Source organism: Nerophis ophidion, linkage group LG07 (genome assembly GCF_033978795.1).
Source record: "Nerophis ophidion isolate RoL-2023_Sa linkage group LG07, RoL_Noph_v1.0, whole genome shotgun sequence".
NCBI lineage: Eukaryota > Metazoa > Chordata > Actinopteri > Syngnathiformes > Syngnathidae > Nerophis > Nerophis ophidion.
Window position 1 is genome coordinate 65,158,123 of NC_084617.1, and position 15,531 is coordinate 65,173,653.

At 39.1% G+C, this 15,531-nt stretch overlaps 1 protein-coding gene across 11 annotated transcripts in view; it reads right to left on the reverse strand.

The window, feature by feature from the left end:
* Positions 1–15,531, reverse strand: part of ncs1b (neuronal calcium sensor 1b) — a 45,832-nt gene that overhangs the window by 13,336 nt on the left and 16,965 nt on the right. For all 11 annotated transcript variants that reach the window (XM_061906869.1, XM_061906878.1, XM_061906868.1 and 8 more), the window contains 2 exons: positions 13,897–13,921; positions 2,256–2,394 (listed from right to left, as the gene is read on the reverse strand). In XM_061906869.1, the coding sequence (XP_061762853.1) occupies positions 2,256–2,394; positions 13,897–13,921 (164 nt within the window). The remainder of the gene's footprint in view (positions 1–2,255; positions 2,395–13,896; positions 13,922–15,531) is intronic.

Sequence of the window (15,531 nt, forward strand, 5' to 3'; positions counted from 1 at the left end):
CCCAGGTACATGTCTTTGGAGGTGGGAGGAAGCCGGAGTACCCGGAGGGAACCCACCCAGTCACGGGGAGAACATGCAAACTCCACACAGAAAGATCCTGAGTTTGAGATTGAACTCAGGATCTTCGTATTGTGAGGCAGACGCATTAACCCCTTTTCCACTGTGCTGCCCGGACCCATTTTTTTATTTGTTTGATTCCCACCAAGCTGTTAAGGTAGTGCGTATATTAATACTTTTATATTAATACAGTTGTGTTTTCAAAGAATTTGGCTAATAAGGGCAAGTCAGAAATTGGGATTTCCTGGCTGAATATCTAACTATAAATGATATAATAATGTTGGGATTGATCCATTTTAATATGTATTGTGGTTTATTTGCAAGGATGTAAAGACCCCCATATTACTTGTTTTTTTAAAATGTTTTAAGGTTGATTCGCACTGGTTACTTTCTATTGCAATGCGGTTTCATCTCGACTTCTTAAAGTTTACCAAGCACTTTTTTTTTTTTTTTTTTTTTCTTGTGTTGTTTTAAGATACACTCTTCCCTCACTCGTGGGCAGGACTCCTGGGTGCTTGGGCTCCTCCACTTGGGGCGGGGTCTCCTCCCCGGCCCGGAGGTGGCGCTCCACCCTTTTCCGGGCGAGAACCATGGACTCGGACTATCTCAATATTTTTAGGCCATGTCACGATACTCCATATATATCTAGTAGAGATGCACGGTTTGCGGTCTCATCTGTGGAGTCCACGGTTTATGCGGGTCGGGCGGGTGACATGACGAAAAAATAGATTTTAAATAGATTCCAGCGGGTGGCGGTTGAACCATTTGGAAATATATGATATACATGGTTCAGAGATCGGTAACTTTTACCGTTCAAAGAGCCATTTTGGACCCGCGTCACAAAGCGAAGAAGACATTAGTTGACGTAAACATTCTCAAGGGACGGTGTGGCGCAGTGGGAGAGTGGCCGCGCGCAACCCGAGGGTCCCTGGTTCAAATCCCACCTAGTACCAACCTCGTCACGTCCGTTGTGTCCTGAGCAAGACACTTCACCCTTGCTCCTGATGGGTGCTGGTTAGCGCCTTGCATGGCAGCTCCCTCCATCAGTGTGTGAATGTGTGTGTGAATGGGTAAATGTGGAAGTAGTGTCAAAGCGCTTTGAGTACCTTGAAGGTAGAAAAGCGCTATATAAGTCTATACAAATACAAATAATACCTTAGTAGCTAGCTTAGCGATCAGCATTTGCTGTTACTGGCTTACTAACACTCGGTGTGTAACATGTTTAGGATCGTCCTCCCGTGATAATTATATTTGATAATGATACTTTAGAGCAGTGGTTCTCAAAAGGGGGGTAAGCGTACCCCTGAGGATGCTTGAAGGTATGCTAAGGGGTACGTGAGATTTTTTTTAAATATTCCAAAAATAGCAACAATTCAAAAATCCTTTATAAATATATTTATTGAATAATACTTCAACAAAATATGAATTTAAGTTCATAAACTGTGAAAAGAAATGCAACAATGCAATATTCAGTGTTGACAGCAAGATTTTTTGTGGACATGTTCCATAAATATTGATGTTAAATATTTCCTTTTTGTGAAGAAATGTTTAGAATTAAGTTCATGAATCCAGATGGATCTCTATTACAATCCCCAAAGAGGGCACTTTAAGTTGATGATTACTTCTATGTGTAGAAATCTTTATTTATAATTGAATCACTTGTTTATTTTTCAACAAGCATTTAGTTATTTTGATATCTTTTTTTCCAAATAGTTCAAGAAAGACCAGCTCAAATGAGCAATATTTTGCACTGTTATACAATTTAATAAATCAGAAACTGATGAGATAGTGCTATATTTAACTTCTTTATCTCTTTTTTTCAACCAAAAATGCTTTGCTCTGATTAGGGGGTACTTGAATTGAAAAAAAATTCACAGGGGGTACATCACTGAAAGAAGGTTGAGAACCACTGCTTTAGAGTACTAAAAAAATGCAGTTTATCTTGAGGTAATGATTATTAACTGTGTATTGGGATAAACATGTAGCTGCTAGCTGCCACTGTCAGCCGAGAGACCAAAAATAAATAATATAGAAGCCAAAGGGGGATCTGCATAAAAAGGCATTAATCGGCAAAGGTCGATCACATATTTTTCTCGAAAATCTGCCGATACTGGTCGATGGCTGATTACTCGGCACATCTCCAGTCACAACTGTAAGGGTTTCCTTGAATATGTTATTTGAAAGTGCACATTACAAACCTTGTTTTCATCAAACACATTGAACACGAAAGAGGCAAACTTTGTGGGATCTCCAAAAGGAAAGAACTGCTTGTATATCTTCTGAAAGCCCACAGAATCAAGCTGGCCACTGGGACAATCTTTAATGAAGCCTTTGTACCTGTTGGGACAACAAACACATCACGTAAAGGGAATGTAGAATTAAAGGCTCAAGTTAACACAATCATGATAAAGTCTTTACGTCTGCACTGGGGACATTGTAAGGATGCGTTTGAAAAAAAAAAAAAAAGTGAATGCAAGGCTATTTGTCTCATTCACAGATAACAAAATCGCCCTAATCCAATAGCAAGCCCTGAGTGATTCGCTCTAATCAAATTACTTTCACGTCTTCTTTTGAGCAAATGCACAGCTTATAGATAAGTCTGAAGGCTTCCCTTTGCCTCTGGAAACAATATATCTGGAGAGCGACTTAATGTCTATTAAACTAAATGTAGACACTTTTCATCAGCAATTTCAAGTCAAGTCACTCAAAGGTAGGCAGTTTCCTAGTACAGCTCCATGAAGATAAGTCTAAACATTAACTTATAGGGAGAAAACAAGAGGGGTGAGGTAAACCGTGATTAAAAAAAAACAAAAAAACGTGACAATAATAACACTCACAATACTGTAGTTAGAAAATGCATTCAAGTAAGCCTTTGCATTTGATCATTAACAAAACTTGCCCAAGTTTTCACAGGGGAGCATTGCTGGAGGAGGAGTACATCTGCTAGCTTCACACTTCTGTTAAACTAGCTTTAATCTGCTCTGGAGATAATGAAGCAAGCACCATGCAGTCATTGACAAGAGGGAGGCGCTTTAAAGACTGCCGCTTCAAGTTCAGCAAGAGGAGAGAGCACCATGCCGTTTTCTTTGAAGTGCCAGGAAATGAAAGCGATTCTCGCTATTATGCAGACAGAATATACAACTGAATTGGGATTCAGAGTGCAAAGAATTTGTTGAAAGGACTAGTTGGTACAATCCCTGGGGACTCTGCATGGCAGGAGGCGTCCTCCTCCCTGAGCCAGGCTTGCACCTGACCGAAATATATAATTTGTATCATATTTTTCAGGCCAAGGCACTTCACCTGAATTCCTCAGTCAGTTAACCCAACATTAAAATATATCTGGCAGGCAGAAGAAAGCTTGCATTGATAAACACACTGGTTCATACATTAGAGTGGTACCCTTAAGCTTTAAAAGAGTGTGAAATAGTATTTCATAATTCATAATGAATTATAGAGTAATCTGCACTTGTGCAATAGTCCTCTAATTTGGTGTATCATGAACAAGATACAAGACCAGTTATATGTATTGGAATGTTTTGCATTAGATTTAGACAGTTTTATATATTTATATTTTATGACATAGTATATAATAATACCTTATATAGGATTTAAACTAGAAGTATATTTTTTATTTTATTTCACATAGGCTCCAGCAACCCCCATGACCCCAACAGGGACAAAGGGTAGAAAAATGGATGGATGAATAGATGGATGGAAGTCCTGTCCAGTAGGGGTGTAACGGTACACAAAAATTCCGGTTCGGTACATACCTCGGTTTAGAGGTCACGGTAAGGTTAATTTTTGGTACAGTAAGAAAACAACAAAATATACATTTTTGAGTTATTTATTTACCAAATTTGTAAACAATGGCATAACATACATATACACACAGGGTCCATTGCCAGGGTTATTACGGTCAACATATATAAAATAACAACTAAATAAGATAAGGTTCAGAATGGTTTGTTAACAAAAACCTTTCTACATATTCGGTGCTAATTTTGATTGATTGATTGATTGAGACTTTTATTAGTAGATTGCACAGAACAGTACATATTCCGTACAATTAACCACTAAATGGTAAAACCCCAATAAGTTTTTCAACTTATTTAGGTCGGGGTCCACGTTAATCAACATTAAACTGCCTTAAATTGTTCCTCAGATTAAATAAAATGACAAAACTTTTCTTCTACAAATAAAAAGTGTAACATTAAACAGTTTCAAGTCAACTCAGCTTCAGATTAACTTTTCTTTCCCCCCCCCAGCCTGGCTAACTTGGCAGTAAGAGGATATATGGGCTCATTGTTCTTCCACCATAGAAGTGGGTCAAAATCTAGTTTTTAATGCAATATGGACTTATATCTGCTGCTATAAAAACATTTGTTATTGTTTTAGCCCTGCCTGACTCGCCGAGGAGAGGCTGCTTGAATGCGGTGGTGATGCTTCAAATGGGTTAACATGTGTTATGAGAGTAGCGTATGTGTGTGTGTGGCCCTTTAATATGTGACAGCATGTGAGGTGAGTGTTTGGGGAAGAGAGGTGAGGGAGCGGTAGCTGAGTGCGGGGAGTGGCTAGTGTTTGTTCGATTGGCTGTGTGCAAGACCTCAATAAAGCCACAATTTGCAACTAATTAGCCTGGAGTCCGAAACTGTGGAGACCCACTGCCGAGTAGAGTGAAGGGTGTTGCCCCCGAGAATACATCAGGCCTGGAGGAGTGTCTCCCCTGCGCTCCTCGACTACGGTCTGGGAGCCAGAAGCAGGAAAGGTGCAACACATGTTTGACGTGTTGTCAGAAGCTGCTGCTCAACAATGTCGACAAACCTCCGTTCGCCATTGTTTTATCGCGCAGCCAAAGTGTTCCCAAACAAGAGATCTTAACAAGTTAGCAGGGTCTTCCAGCTCTGGTTTTTACATGTTGTCCTAGCCCGGTCGCTGCTAGCATGTGTACTCGTTCGGTACACCTCCGAACCGAACCGAAACCTTCGTACTGAAACGGTTCTATACAAATACACGTACCGTTACACCCCTACTGTCCAGCCACTCAGGCAAATCATATTGTTGATGTACGTTTGTAGATGCCCATTTCTGCTGCAGGGATTTACATTACAAAAGAGAAGCGTAAGATACATCTCTTGTTGCCTCATGTGTGTTTGACTTTAATAAATGTAATTATTTAATGTTTGGCACAGGAGGGGACAGAAAGAAGAAAAAAGGAGGACAGAGGGATAAATTGCCGGGACAAGAGGGGGATTATACAGAGAGACAAAAACAACAACAGCAAACACAACAATAACAACAACAACAATTGAACAACAACGGCAAATACGATATGTACAAATATGATGATAAAAGTGATAGCAAAGACGCAGTTAGCGAAATAAATAATAATACAGAAATGACAATGAGCAATATTACACTACAAATGGAGCAATACAAATACCAATAGAAATAGCCGGAGACAACAAAAACAACAACAACAATAGAATAACATCCACAAATACGATATTCATAATAATGTAATCAACCTTCTAATTAACAGTTATACACTTTTTAATGGAAGTGAGCGATGATTATTTGGATACCGAGACAACTAAGGCAAGCTATAATCCACTACTTGGCTGCAACCAGCTACAGAGACACTGTGGATTCCGTTTCAACCACAGGGTGATTACAAGTAACTTATATGTTATTAATTCTAATTGTATTTTTTCCAATTTTTTGGTGTTGTTCTTTAATAATAATCCTAAAAAGATCAGTGTTTGGGAGATTGTTGAAGATTTGATTTTTATGCGCCTATATACTGTATTTTTCGGAGTATAAGTCGCTCCAGAGTATAAGTCGCACCTGCCGAAAATGCATGATAAAGAAGGAAAAAAAACAGATATAAGTCGCACTGGAGTATAAGTCCCATTTTTTGGGGAAATTTATTTGATCAAACCCAACACCAAGAACAATCATTTGTAAGGCAATTTTAAATAGATAAAGAATAGTGAACAACAGGCTGAATAAGTGTACATTATATGATGCATAAATAACCAACTGAGAAGGTGCCTGGTATGTTAACCTAACATATTATGGTAAGAGTCATTCAAATAACTATAACATATAGAACATGCTATACGTTTACCAAACAATCTGCCACTCCTAATCGCTAAATCCCATGAAATCATAAACGTCTAGCCTTTTATGTGAGTGAGCTAAATAATATTATTTGATATTTTACGGTAATGTGTTAATAATTTCCCACATAAGTCGCTCCCGAGTATAAGTCGCACTATGAAAAAAACTACGACTTATAGTCCGAAAAATACGGTATGTGTGTTTTTAAAGGGGAACATTATCACCAAACCTAAGCAAGCGTCAATATATACCTTGATGTTGCAGAAAAAAGACCATGTATTTTTTTAACCGATTTCCGAAGTCTAAATGGGTGAATTTTGGCAATTTAAACGCCTTTCTGTTTATCGGTCTTTTAGCGATGACGTCAGAACGTGACGTCACCGAGGTAACGCCCCCGCCATATTCATTTTCACATTACAAACACCGGGTCTCAGCTCTGTTATTTTCCGTTTTTTCGACAATTTTTTGGAACCTTGGAGACATCATGCCTCGTCGGTGTGTTGTCGGAGGGTGTAACAACACTAACAGGGAGGGATTCAAGTTGCACCACTGGCAAGAAATCTGCCGCCAGACCCCCATTGAATGTACCAGAGTGTCTTCACATTTGACCGGCGATGCTAAGACAGACATGGCACAGAGATGTATGGATAACCTGCAGATGCATTTGCAACGATTAAGTCAACGAAATCACAAAGGTGAGTTTTGTTGATGTTGTTGACTTATGTGCTAATCAGACATATTTGGTCAGGGCATAACTGCCAGCTAATCGATGCTAACATGCTACGCTAATCGATGCTAACATGCTATTTACGCTAGCTGTATGTACATTTGAAACTAGATACCCACATTTAATGCGAAACAAACACTTACCAATTGACGGATTTTAGTTGCTCCAGTGTCCCAAGATGCGAAAGTCCTGATCGTTTGGTCCACACATTTTACCGGCGATGCTAATAAGGTAACCATGCTATGGGCCACTTCATTAGGTACACCCACGCTATGAAGCTCAATAGCTTCAATTTCTTCTTCAATTTCGTTTTCGCTATCTGCCTCCATACTCCGACCATCTGTTTCAATACATGCGTAGTCTGTTGAATCGCTTAAGCCGCTGAAATCAGAGTCTGAATCCGAGCTAATGTCGCTGTATCTTGCTGTGGTAACCACCATGTTGTTTGTATTGGCAGCCCTGTATGACGTCACAGGGAATGGATAGTGGTTTCGAAGATAGCGAAAATAAGGCACTTTAAAGCTTTATTTAGGGATATTCCGGGAGCGGTAAAATTTTGAAAAAAACTTCAAAAAATACAACGAGCCACTGGGAACTGATTTTTATTGTTTTTAACCCTTTTGAAATTGTGATAATGTTCCCATCTAAGCGGTACCTTGATGCCACTGCAAGATCTCAATACGAATGGTTTTCTAGGTAACAGTGATACTAGCTATCTGAAGAAATTTAACTGGCCTGATCGCTCCCCTTTCTCAGAACCATCCTCAAAAAAAGCATGGTGTGAGCTCTTGCATATAGCTTCAGAATGAGAGTCAACACTCATATTAAGCTTCTTGCTGAAGGAACTAGGGCTGGGTATCATGACCTTTAGGACAGCATACATTTTTGTGCTTCAGTAGCACATCATTTCATTCAATTAAATACAAACTCATTTGTAACCATTATTTTATTTATCTGGGTGTTGTTGTTTTATATTGTGTCTCTCTGGACTGATCTTAACTGCCCATGTAAGAAACGAGATTCACAAATCGCACTACATCAGATTATTATTTCCCCCATAATTTAACTTGCACGGTGACACCAAAGCATTCTTTTCAGCCGAAATAATTCACATTGCTAAATTGATTTACTAACATTCATTCCACTTACACCAGCATGTCTGGAGTCACAGACGACACACAGCACGTTAGTCTCAGCCAATCGTCACAGCTTTATTCAGAATCACCTTCATGTGTCAAGAACATGAGTATGTACGAGAAATCTGACTTGGTGACACACACACACACACACAGTCTGTGCTTGTAGTCGTGTTGCAAAGTGTCGGGGCGGAGCAGAATCATTATTGTCCATAAGAATACAATAAAAAGCCAGCAGGCAGATCAAGTATTTATTAGTGACACTAGCCCTCAGTTATCGGCTTGGAGTGCTTTCTTTGGAATTGTGTAGAATTATTTTCATGGTTGGTTTCAACATTAGTTCAAAATTGATATTACAGCATTGATTTCAAGTGAGTTTCGGGCAAACAATTATATCTCTTTTGGGAAGAATTATAAAGCACATTAGATTTTAATGTGCAACACATGCATTCTGCTAACCTTGCTAATTCTTGTGTCAGTACATGTGCGCTAATTACACGCCATCTGGCATTTCCCCTGGTAAAATTCTCTCCCACCCCTTAGACTCAGTCATGTAGACTGCAGTTAATTTCCAAGTGACGACTCATGCATACTATTTCATAAAAAACAGGGAGAGTGAGGTGGGCTGGCTGGCTCCATAAAATACAGTATATTCTGAGGTTGGGGGACTAAAGGGCGGAATTCCGACAAGAAACCTTGGAGGCCATCTCTAACTGGACTCATTAAAGGGGAACATTATCACAATTTCTGAAGGGTCAAAACCAATAAAAATCAGTTCCCAGTGACTTATTTTATTTTTCTAAGTTTTTCTGAAAATTTTACCCATCACGCAATATCCTGAAAAACGGCTTCAAAGTGCCTGATTTTAACCATCGGTATATCCACCCGTCCATTATCCTGTGACGTCACAGCGTGAAACCACTATAAACAAACATGGCGGATAGCACAGAAAGGTATAGCGATAGTAGCTCGGATTCAGACTCGGATTTCAGCGGCGTAAGCGATTCAACAGATTACGCATGTATTGAAACGGATGGTTGTAGTGTGGAGGCAGGTAGCGAAAATGAAATTGAAAAAGAAACTGAAGCTATTGAGCCATATCACGACAGACAGCGGCACGGGAGGAAGCGAGGATGAATTCGGTGATCGCCTTCTAACCAACGATTGGTGTGTGTTTGTTTGGCATTAAATGTGGGTGGAGGGAAAGGCTGGATGCAAATATAGCCACAAATGACGCATAATGATGCAATATGTACATACAGCTAGCCTAAATAGCATGTTAGCATCAATTAGCTTGCAGTCATGCTGTGACCAAATATGTCTGATTAGCACACTCCACATAAGTCAATAACATCAACAAAACTCACCTTTGTGCATTCATGCACAATGTTATAAGTTTGGTGGACAAAATGAGACAGAAAAAGAAGTGGCATAAATCACGTCTTAGCCAAGACGTCCAGGGGCTTGCCGTGCTCTGTTGTCCCTGAATAGCTCGCACTTCGGCTGCTTGAATGCGGTGGTGACGCTTCAAATGGATTAGCATGTGTTATGAGAGTAGCGTATGTGTGTGTGTGGCCCTTTAATATGTGACAGCATGTGAGGTGAGTGTGTGGGGGAGCGTGGTGAGGGAGCGGTAGCTGAGTGTGGGGAGTGGCTCGTGTTTTGTTGGATTGGCTGTGTGCAAGACCTCAATAAAGCCACGATTTGAAACTAATCGCCGGACTCTTAATTTACCCTGGAGTCCGGAGCTGTGGAGACCCACTGCCGGGTAGAGTGAAGGGTGTTGCCCCCGAGAATACATCAGGCCTGGAGGAGTGTCTCCCCTGCGCTCCTCGACTACGGTTTGGGAGCCGGAAGCAGGAAAGGTGCAACACATGTTTGACGTGTTGTCAGAAGCAGCTGCTAAACAATGTCGGCAAACCTCCGTCCTCCATTGTTGTATCGTGCAGCCAAAGTGTTCCCAAACAAGAGATCTTAACGAGTTACGAGGGTCTTCCAGCTCTGTTTTTTACATGTTGTCCTAGCCCGGTCACTACTAGCATGTGTACTCGTTCGGTACACCTCCGAACCGAACCGAAACCTTCGTACTGAAACGGTTCTATACAAATACACGTACCGTTACACCCCTACTGTCCAGCCACTCAGGCAAATCATATTGTTGATGTACGTTTGTAGATGCCCATTTCTGCTGCAGGGATTTACATTACAAAAGAGAAGCGTAAGATACATCTCTTGTTGCCTTATGTGTGTTTGACTTTAATAAATGTAATTATTTAATGTTTGGCACAGGAGGGGACAAAAAGAGGAAAAAAGGAGGACAGAGGGATAAATTGCCGGGACAAGAGGGGGATTATACAGAGAGACAAAAACAACAACAGCAAACACAACAATAACAACAACAACAATTGAACAACAACAGCAAATACGATATGTACAAATATGATGATAAAAGTGATAGCAAAGACGCAGTTAGCGAAATAAATAATAATACAGAAATGACAATGAGCAATATTACACTACAAATGGAGCAATACAAATACCAACAAAAACAACAATAGAATAACATCCACAAATACGATATTCATAATAATGTAATCAACCTTCTAATTAACAGTTACACGCTTTTTAATGGAAGTTATCGATGATTATTTGGATGCCGAGACAACTAAGGCAAGCTATAATCCACTACTTGGCTGCAACCAGCAGCAGAGACACTGCGGATTCCGTTTCAACCACAGGGTGACAAGTAACTTATATATTATTCATTCTAATTGTATTTTTTTCCTATTTTTTTGTTTTGTTCTTTAATAATAATCCAAAATGATCAGTGTTTGGGAGATTGTTGAAGATTTGATTTTTATGCGCCTATATACTGTATTTTTCGGAGTATAAGTCGCACCTGCCGAAAATGCATAATAAAGAAGGAAAAAAAAACATATATAAGTCGCACAGGAGTATAAGTCCCATTTTTTCCCATCGGCAGATTCAGTGGTGGTCTATTTTCCAATATTGCAGATTTCTTTGACTTCATCGTTGGAAATGAATCTGCTTTGAGTGTCGCAAGATATCCACACATTCTTGCCATTTCTGTCGTAGGTAAAGTGTGCGGAACCAACGAGGGACTTTCGCATCTTTTGGCCACTGGTGCAACTTGAATCCCTCTCTGTTCGTGTTGTTACACTCTCCGACAACACACCGACGAGGCATGATGTCTCCAAGGTACGGGAAAACAGTCGAAAAAATGGAAAATAACAGAGCTGATTTGACTTGGTGCGTGTAATAAGATTTAGAAAATGGCGGATTGCTTCATGTTGTGACATCACGGGTGAAAGGTCATCGGTCCAACAGGCTATCAATTGAAAGGCGTTTAAATCGCCAAATTCACCCTTTTAGAGTTCGGAAATGTGGTCTTTTTTCTGCAACATCAAGGTATATATTGACACTTACATAGGTCTGGTGAATATGTTCCCCTTTAACAATGACGAGTGGAGCTCTCTTCAATCATGAGTAATCTGATTGTGAAATTTAAAACCAAAGCACGGGAACTGAAGTGTGAACAAGAAAGGATGATTGTTTTATCATGGTGCTCTCTTTTATGAGATGTGCTATTCTTTGTTTTTTCATTTCCCCCCAAACAATACCCTAGCAGCATCAGCATTCAACAAACAAAAGAGACGACTGCACTCATGCTTGAATGGTCTCCGTAATGAAGGTGCATAGCTTGCTACCCGAAAGCCTGGGGCTGTCAGATCATGCCTTTGCAATCACATTCAGAAATTCACACTTCAACAGTAATCATCACTCTCACCACTGTTGTGTGACTTCTCCTGGCCTTGGGTTTCTCTCGCAAATAAATATGTCATTTTGATGTATGTACTGTAGGTACTGTACATGTGACATCGTATTGTGGGCTCTGACCGAGCAAATCAACATCCATCCATCCATCCATTACCTACTGCTTGTCGATAAATATCGAAGAAATAGGAAGGAATAGCTATCAGAAGTGTCTACACTGGAAAAAAATTTTTAAAAAATCCGCACAATTAACAGTAAAATACCATCAGCTGTGGTTGCCGGAATTCACCGATTAAAATACAGTCACGAGGTATAGCACATTACGGTATGTTGATGTGGAATCCGTTATTTTACAGTTGATAACTATTTTTGCTTACAGTAAATAAGTATAAAAAACTGATAAATTGTTAACCTTTTTACAAAAAAACCTATAGAACTTACAGTATAATACTGGCAGCTGTGGTTGCCAGGAATTTACTGTAAAACAAATCGTGGCCAATTTTAGTGTTGCCAATCAGCCTATCCCCAGGTGGGTGGGAGCCGGAGTACCTGGAGAGAACCAACGCAGTCATGGGTAGAACGAGCAAATCCACACAAAAAGATCCTTGGATAGAATCGAATCCAGGACCTTATCACAACAAGGTACTAGCGCAGGGGTCGGGAACCTTTTTGGCTGAGAGAGCCATGAAAGCCAAATATTTTAAAATGTATTTCCGCGAGAGCCATATCATATTTTTTAACTCTGAATACGACTAAATGCGTGCATTTTTTAAGTAAGACCAACATTTTTACAGTATAATAAGTCTCTAATTCTTTTTAATAACATTGTTATTTATTTAACAGGTGTGTTAGAAAACGGATGGTTTGATTAAAATGCATGACAATGTTTAATATTTTGAAAGTTATTTTAAACATTGTGTTTACCAGCGGAATTATTCATTACTTAACGTGTTAAGCAATGTCAGCTTAGATTTATCTGATAGCCAGATGCAGTCATCAAAAGAGCAACATCTGGCTCTAGAGCCATAGGTTCCCTACCCCTGTATCTAGTATCTGCAAAATGCCAGTGTTTCCGAGACATGTGAGCAATACATGATTATAACTTGAAAGTATTTGTACAAGTTTCACAACATAGCCTTATGCAAAATGTTCCTTCACGTGAGCTATTAAAAATGAGCCGGAAATACCCCGTATCTGTTAAATAGCTTCTTGCAACCAGTTCCAGTACACAAAAACACACAAGGTGGTTTATTTCGATGCCGTTTACAATGAACCACATAACCCCTCAATGTCTGAAACGACTTGCTACATTAAAAAATACAAGAAAACATATTGTAAGCCAAAAGTTAAAGTTAACGAGGCTAATGCAAACCCCTAAAACAATTAAGGTACATTTAAATAACAATCTCCAGAATCTTTAGACAGAATAATTTTAGAATATTTGCATGCTTGTGACATAAGAGTATTTGCAAATGCATTGTACAATTTTTCATTATTCTCACAGTAAAGGCATGTGTTTTCTCCGTATAAGAACCATAGTAATTTAGGTTATCTACAGTTTGCAGGAATTCACTGCATTTACAACTGTGATTAAGTATGTTTGATTGTACAGTGTTTTACTGTTGCTATTTAAAAAATTATTGCCATAGTTTTTATGGTCATTTTTGACAGTGTATAGTGTAGTCATTAAGTATTTGAAAGTCACATTTCTTTATAGCTCCCACCATTCCTCCCTTATAAGATATTTCTTATCCAAATAGTGCAAAAAGGTAGTTCAGGAACACATCCGTGTTATCAGGCCTAAAAGTCTGTCTCAGACAAGCATCAAAGTCAATCTATTTTTAAGAACTGAAGCCCATCCATCCATCCATCCATTTTCAACCCCTTGTCCCACTCGGGGACGCAGTGGTGCTGGAGCCTATTCCAGCTACACTCGGGCGGAAGGCGGGGCACACCTTAGAAGAATTATATACAATTAAGCAAACTTTGGTTTAGAAACCAAATCCTGGCTAAAATGTATGAAAGTGGATCTTATAATGAGGAATGAAAGCCCAGACTTACCACTGTTGCACTTCTTTCTCTGTAACTGCAAGAGAAATACAAAGTGGCAGTTAGCTTGCAGCAAAAAGTTCTTTAAAAAGTAGTTTTCTAAATCAGAGGAACAAATTCATAGCAACATTTGCTCAGTTGTTCTGGACACAAAACATGCGACGAGATGTACTTCAGTAAAAATAGCAAGCAGTCTAGCTACCTAGAACAGAGAATTCAGAGATTGTACAGTTTTAGACGGAATAAGGAAAAGATAACTACAATGTGCAACTCTTGTAGGAATTGCGTGTGAAAGCCCCGATGCTGAAGCTGAACGGAAATGCTCATGGGATGTAGAATGACAGAATAATTTGAATATTGAAAGTGTTTGAAATGTTGAAGACATAAAGCTGGCCTAAAACTGAGTATCACACACTATGATTTTTAGGTGTATACAATCAAAATTAGCTTAAAAAAGCAAGCAAAAAATTTAGCATGCTAACATTCTCATAAAAATGCTGACAGTTAACGTACTGGACAGCTCTTTGATGATCAAAAACATGATTTTTAGGTCTAAACATACAAAGTTAGCAAAGAAAGAGGTAGCATAAAATTTTAGCGTGCTAACATTCTCACAAGTATGCAACTACTTGCATGACAGTTCCGAGTGTGACAAACCATGATTTTTAGGTTTAAACATACAAAATTCGCAACAACAAAAAAAAATGGTATAAAAGGTTAGCACGCTAACGTTCTCACAATTATGTTAACATGCTAACACACGTGATCTGTTAGCATACTTGCATGACAGCAGAGGGTATAACAAACCATGATTTTTAGGTTAAAACATACAAAATTAGCAAAAATAAACTAGCATAAAACGAAAGCATGCTAATGTCCACACAAGTATGTTCATGTTAATGTGCATTGGCAAGTCAGATGAAAAATGTAGGATATGCAGAAGTTTGCATATTGCCCATTCATTGTCAATGGGAAGAAAGTTCTGAAAATGCTAGGAAAACCGGGAATTTGGAGAAAGGGAAATCATGTTTTGCCTTAGCTATCTAGGGTGAGTAATGTGTGTGGACGGGTAAACGCTCCGAATGGGGTAAAAAAATGGCACACATTTTTGTGAATTTGGACATTGCAGTACTTTAAAAATGTCCATCCAAATTCTTCAGGACAACCTAAAATCATCAACCCAGAGGTTGGATCCTGGGCGCAGTTGGGTGTTCCAACAGGATAATGACTCTAAACACATGTCAAAAGTGGTAAAGGAATGCCTAAATCAGGCTAGAATTAAGGTTTTAGAATGGCCTTCCCAAAGTACTGAATTAAATGTGTGGAAAACAAGTCCATGTCAGAAAACCAACAAATTCAGCTGAACTGCACAAATTTTGGAATGCTACCAAAAGCGCCTTATTTGCAGTGAAACTTGCCAAGGGACATGTAACCAAATATTAACATTGCTGTATGTATACTTTTGACCCAGCAGATTTGGTGACATTTTCAGTAGACCCATAATAAATTCATAAAAGAACCAAACTTCATGATTTTTTTTTTGTGTCCAACAAGTACATGCTTCAATCACTCTATCACAAAAAATAAGAGTTGTAGAAATTATTGGAAACTCAAGACAGCTATGACATTATATTAATAATAATAATA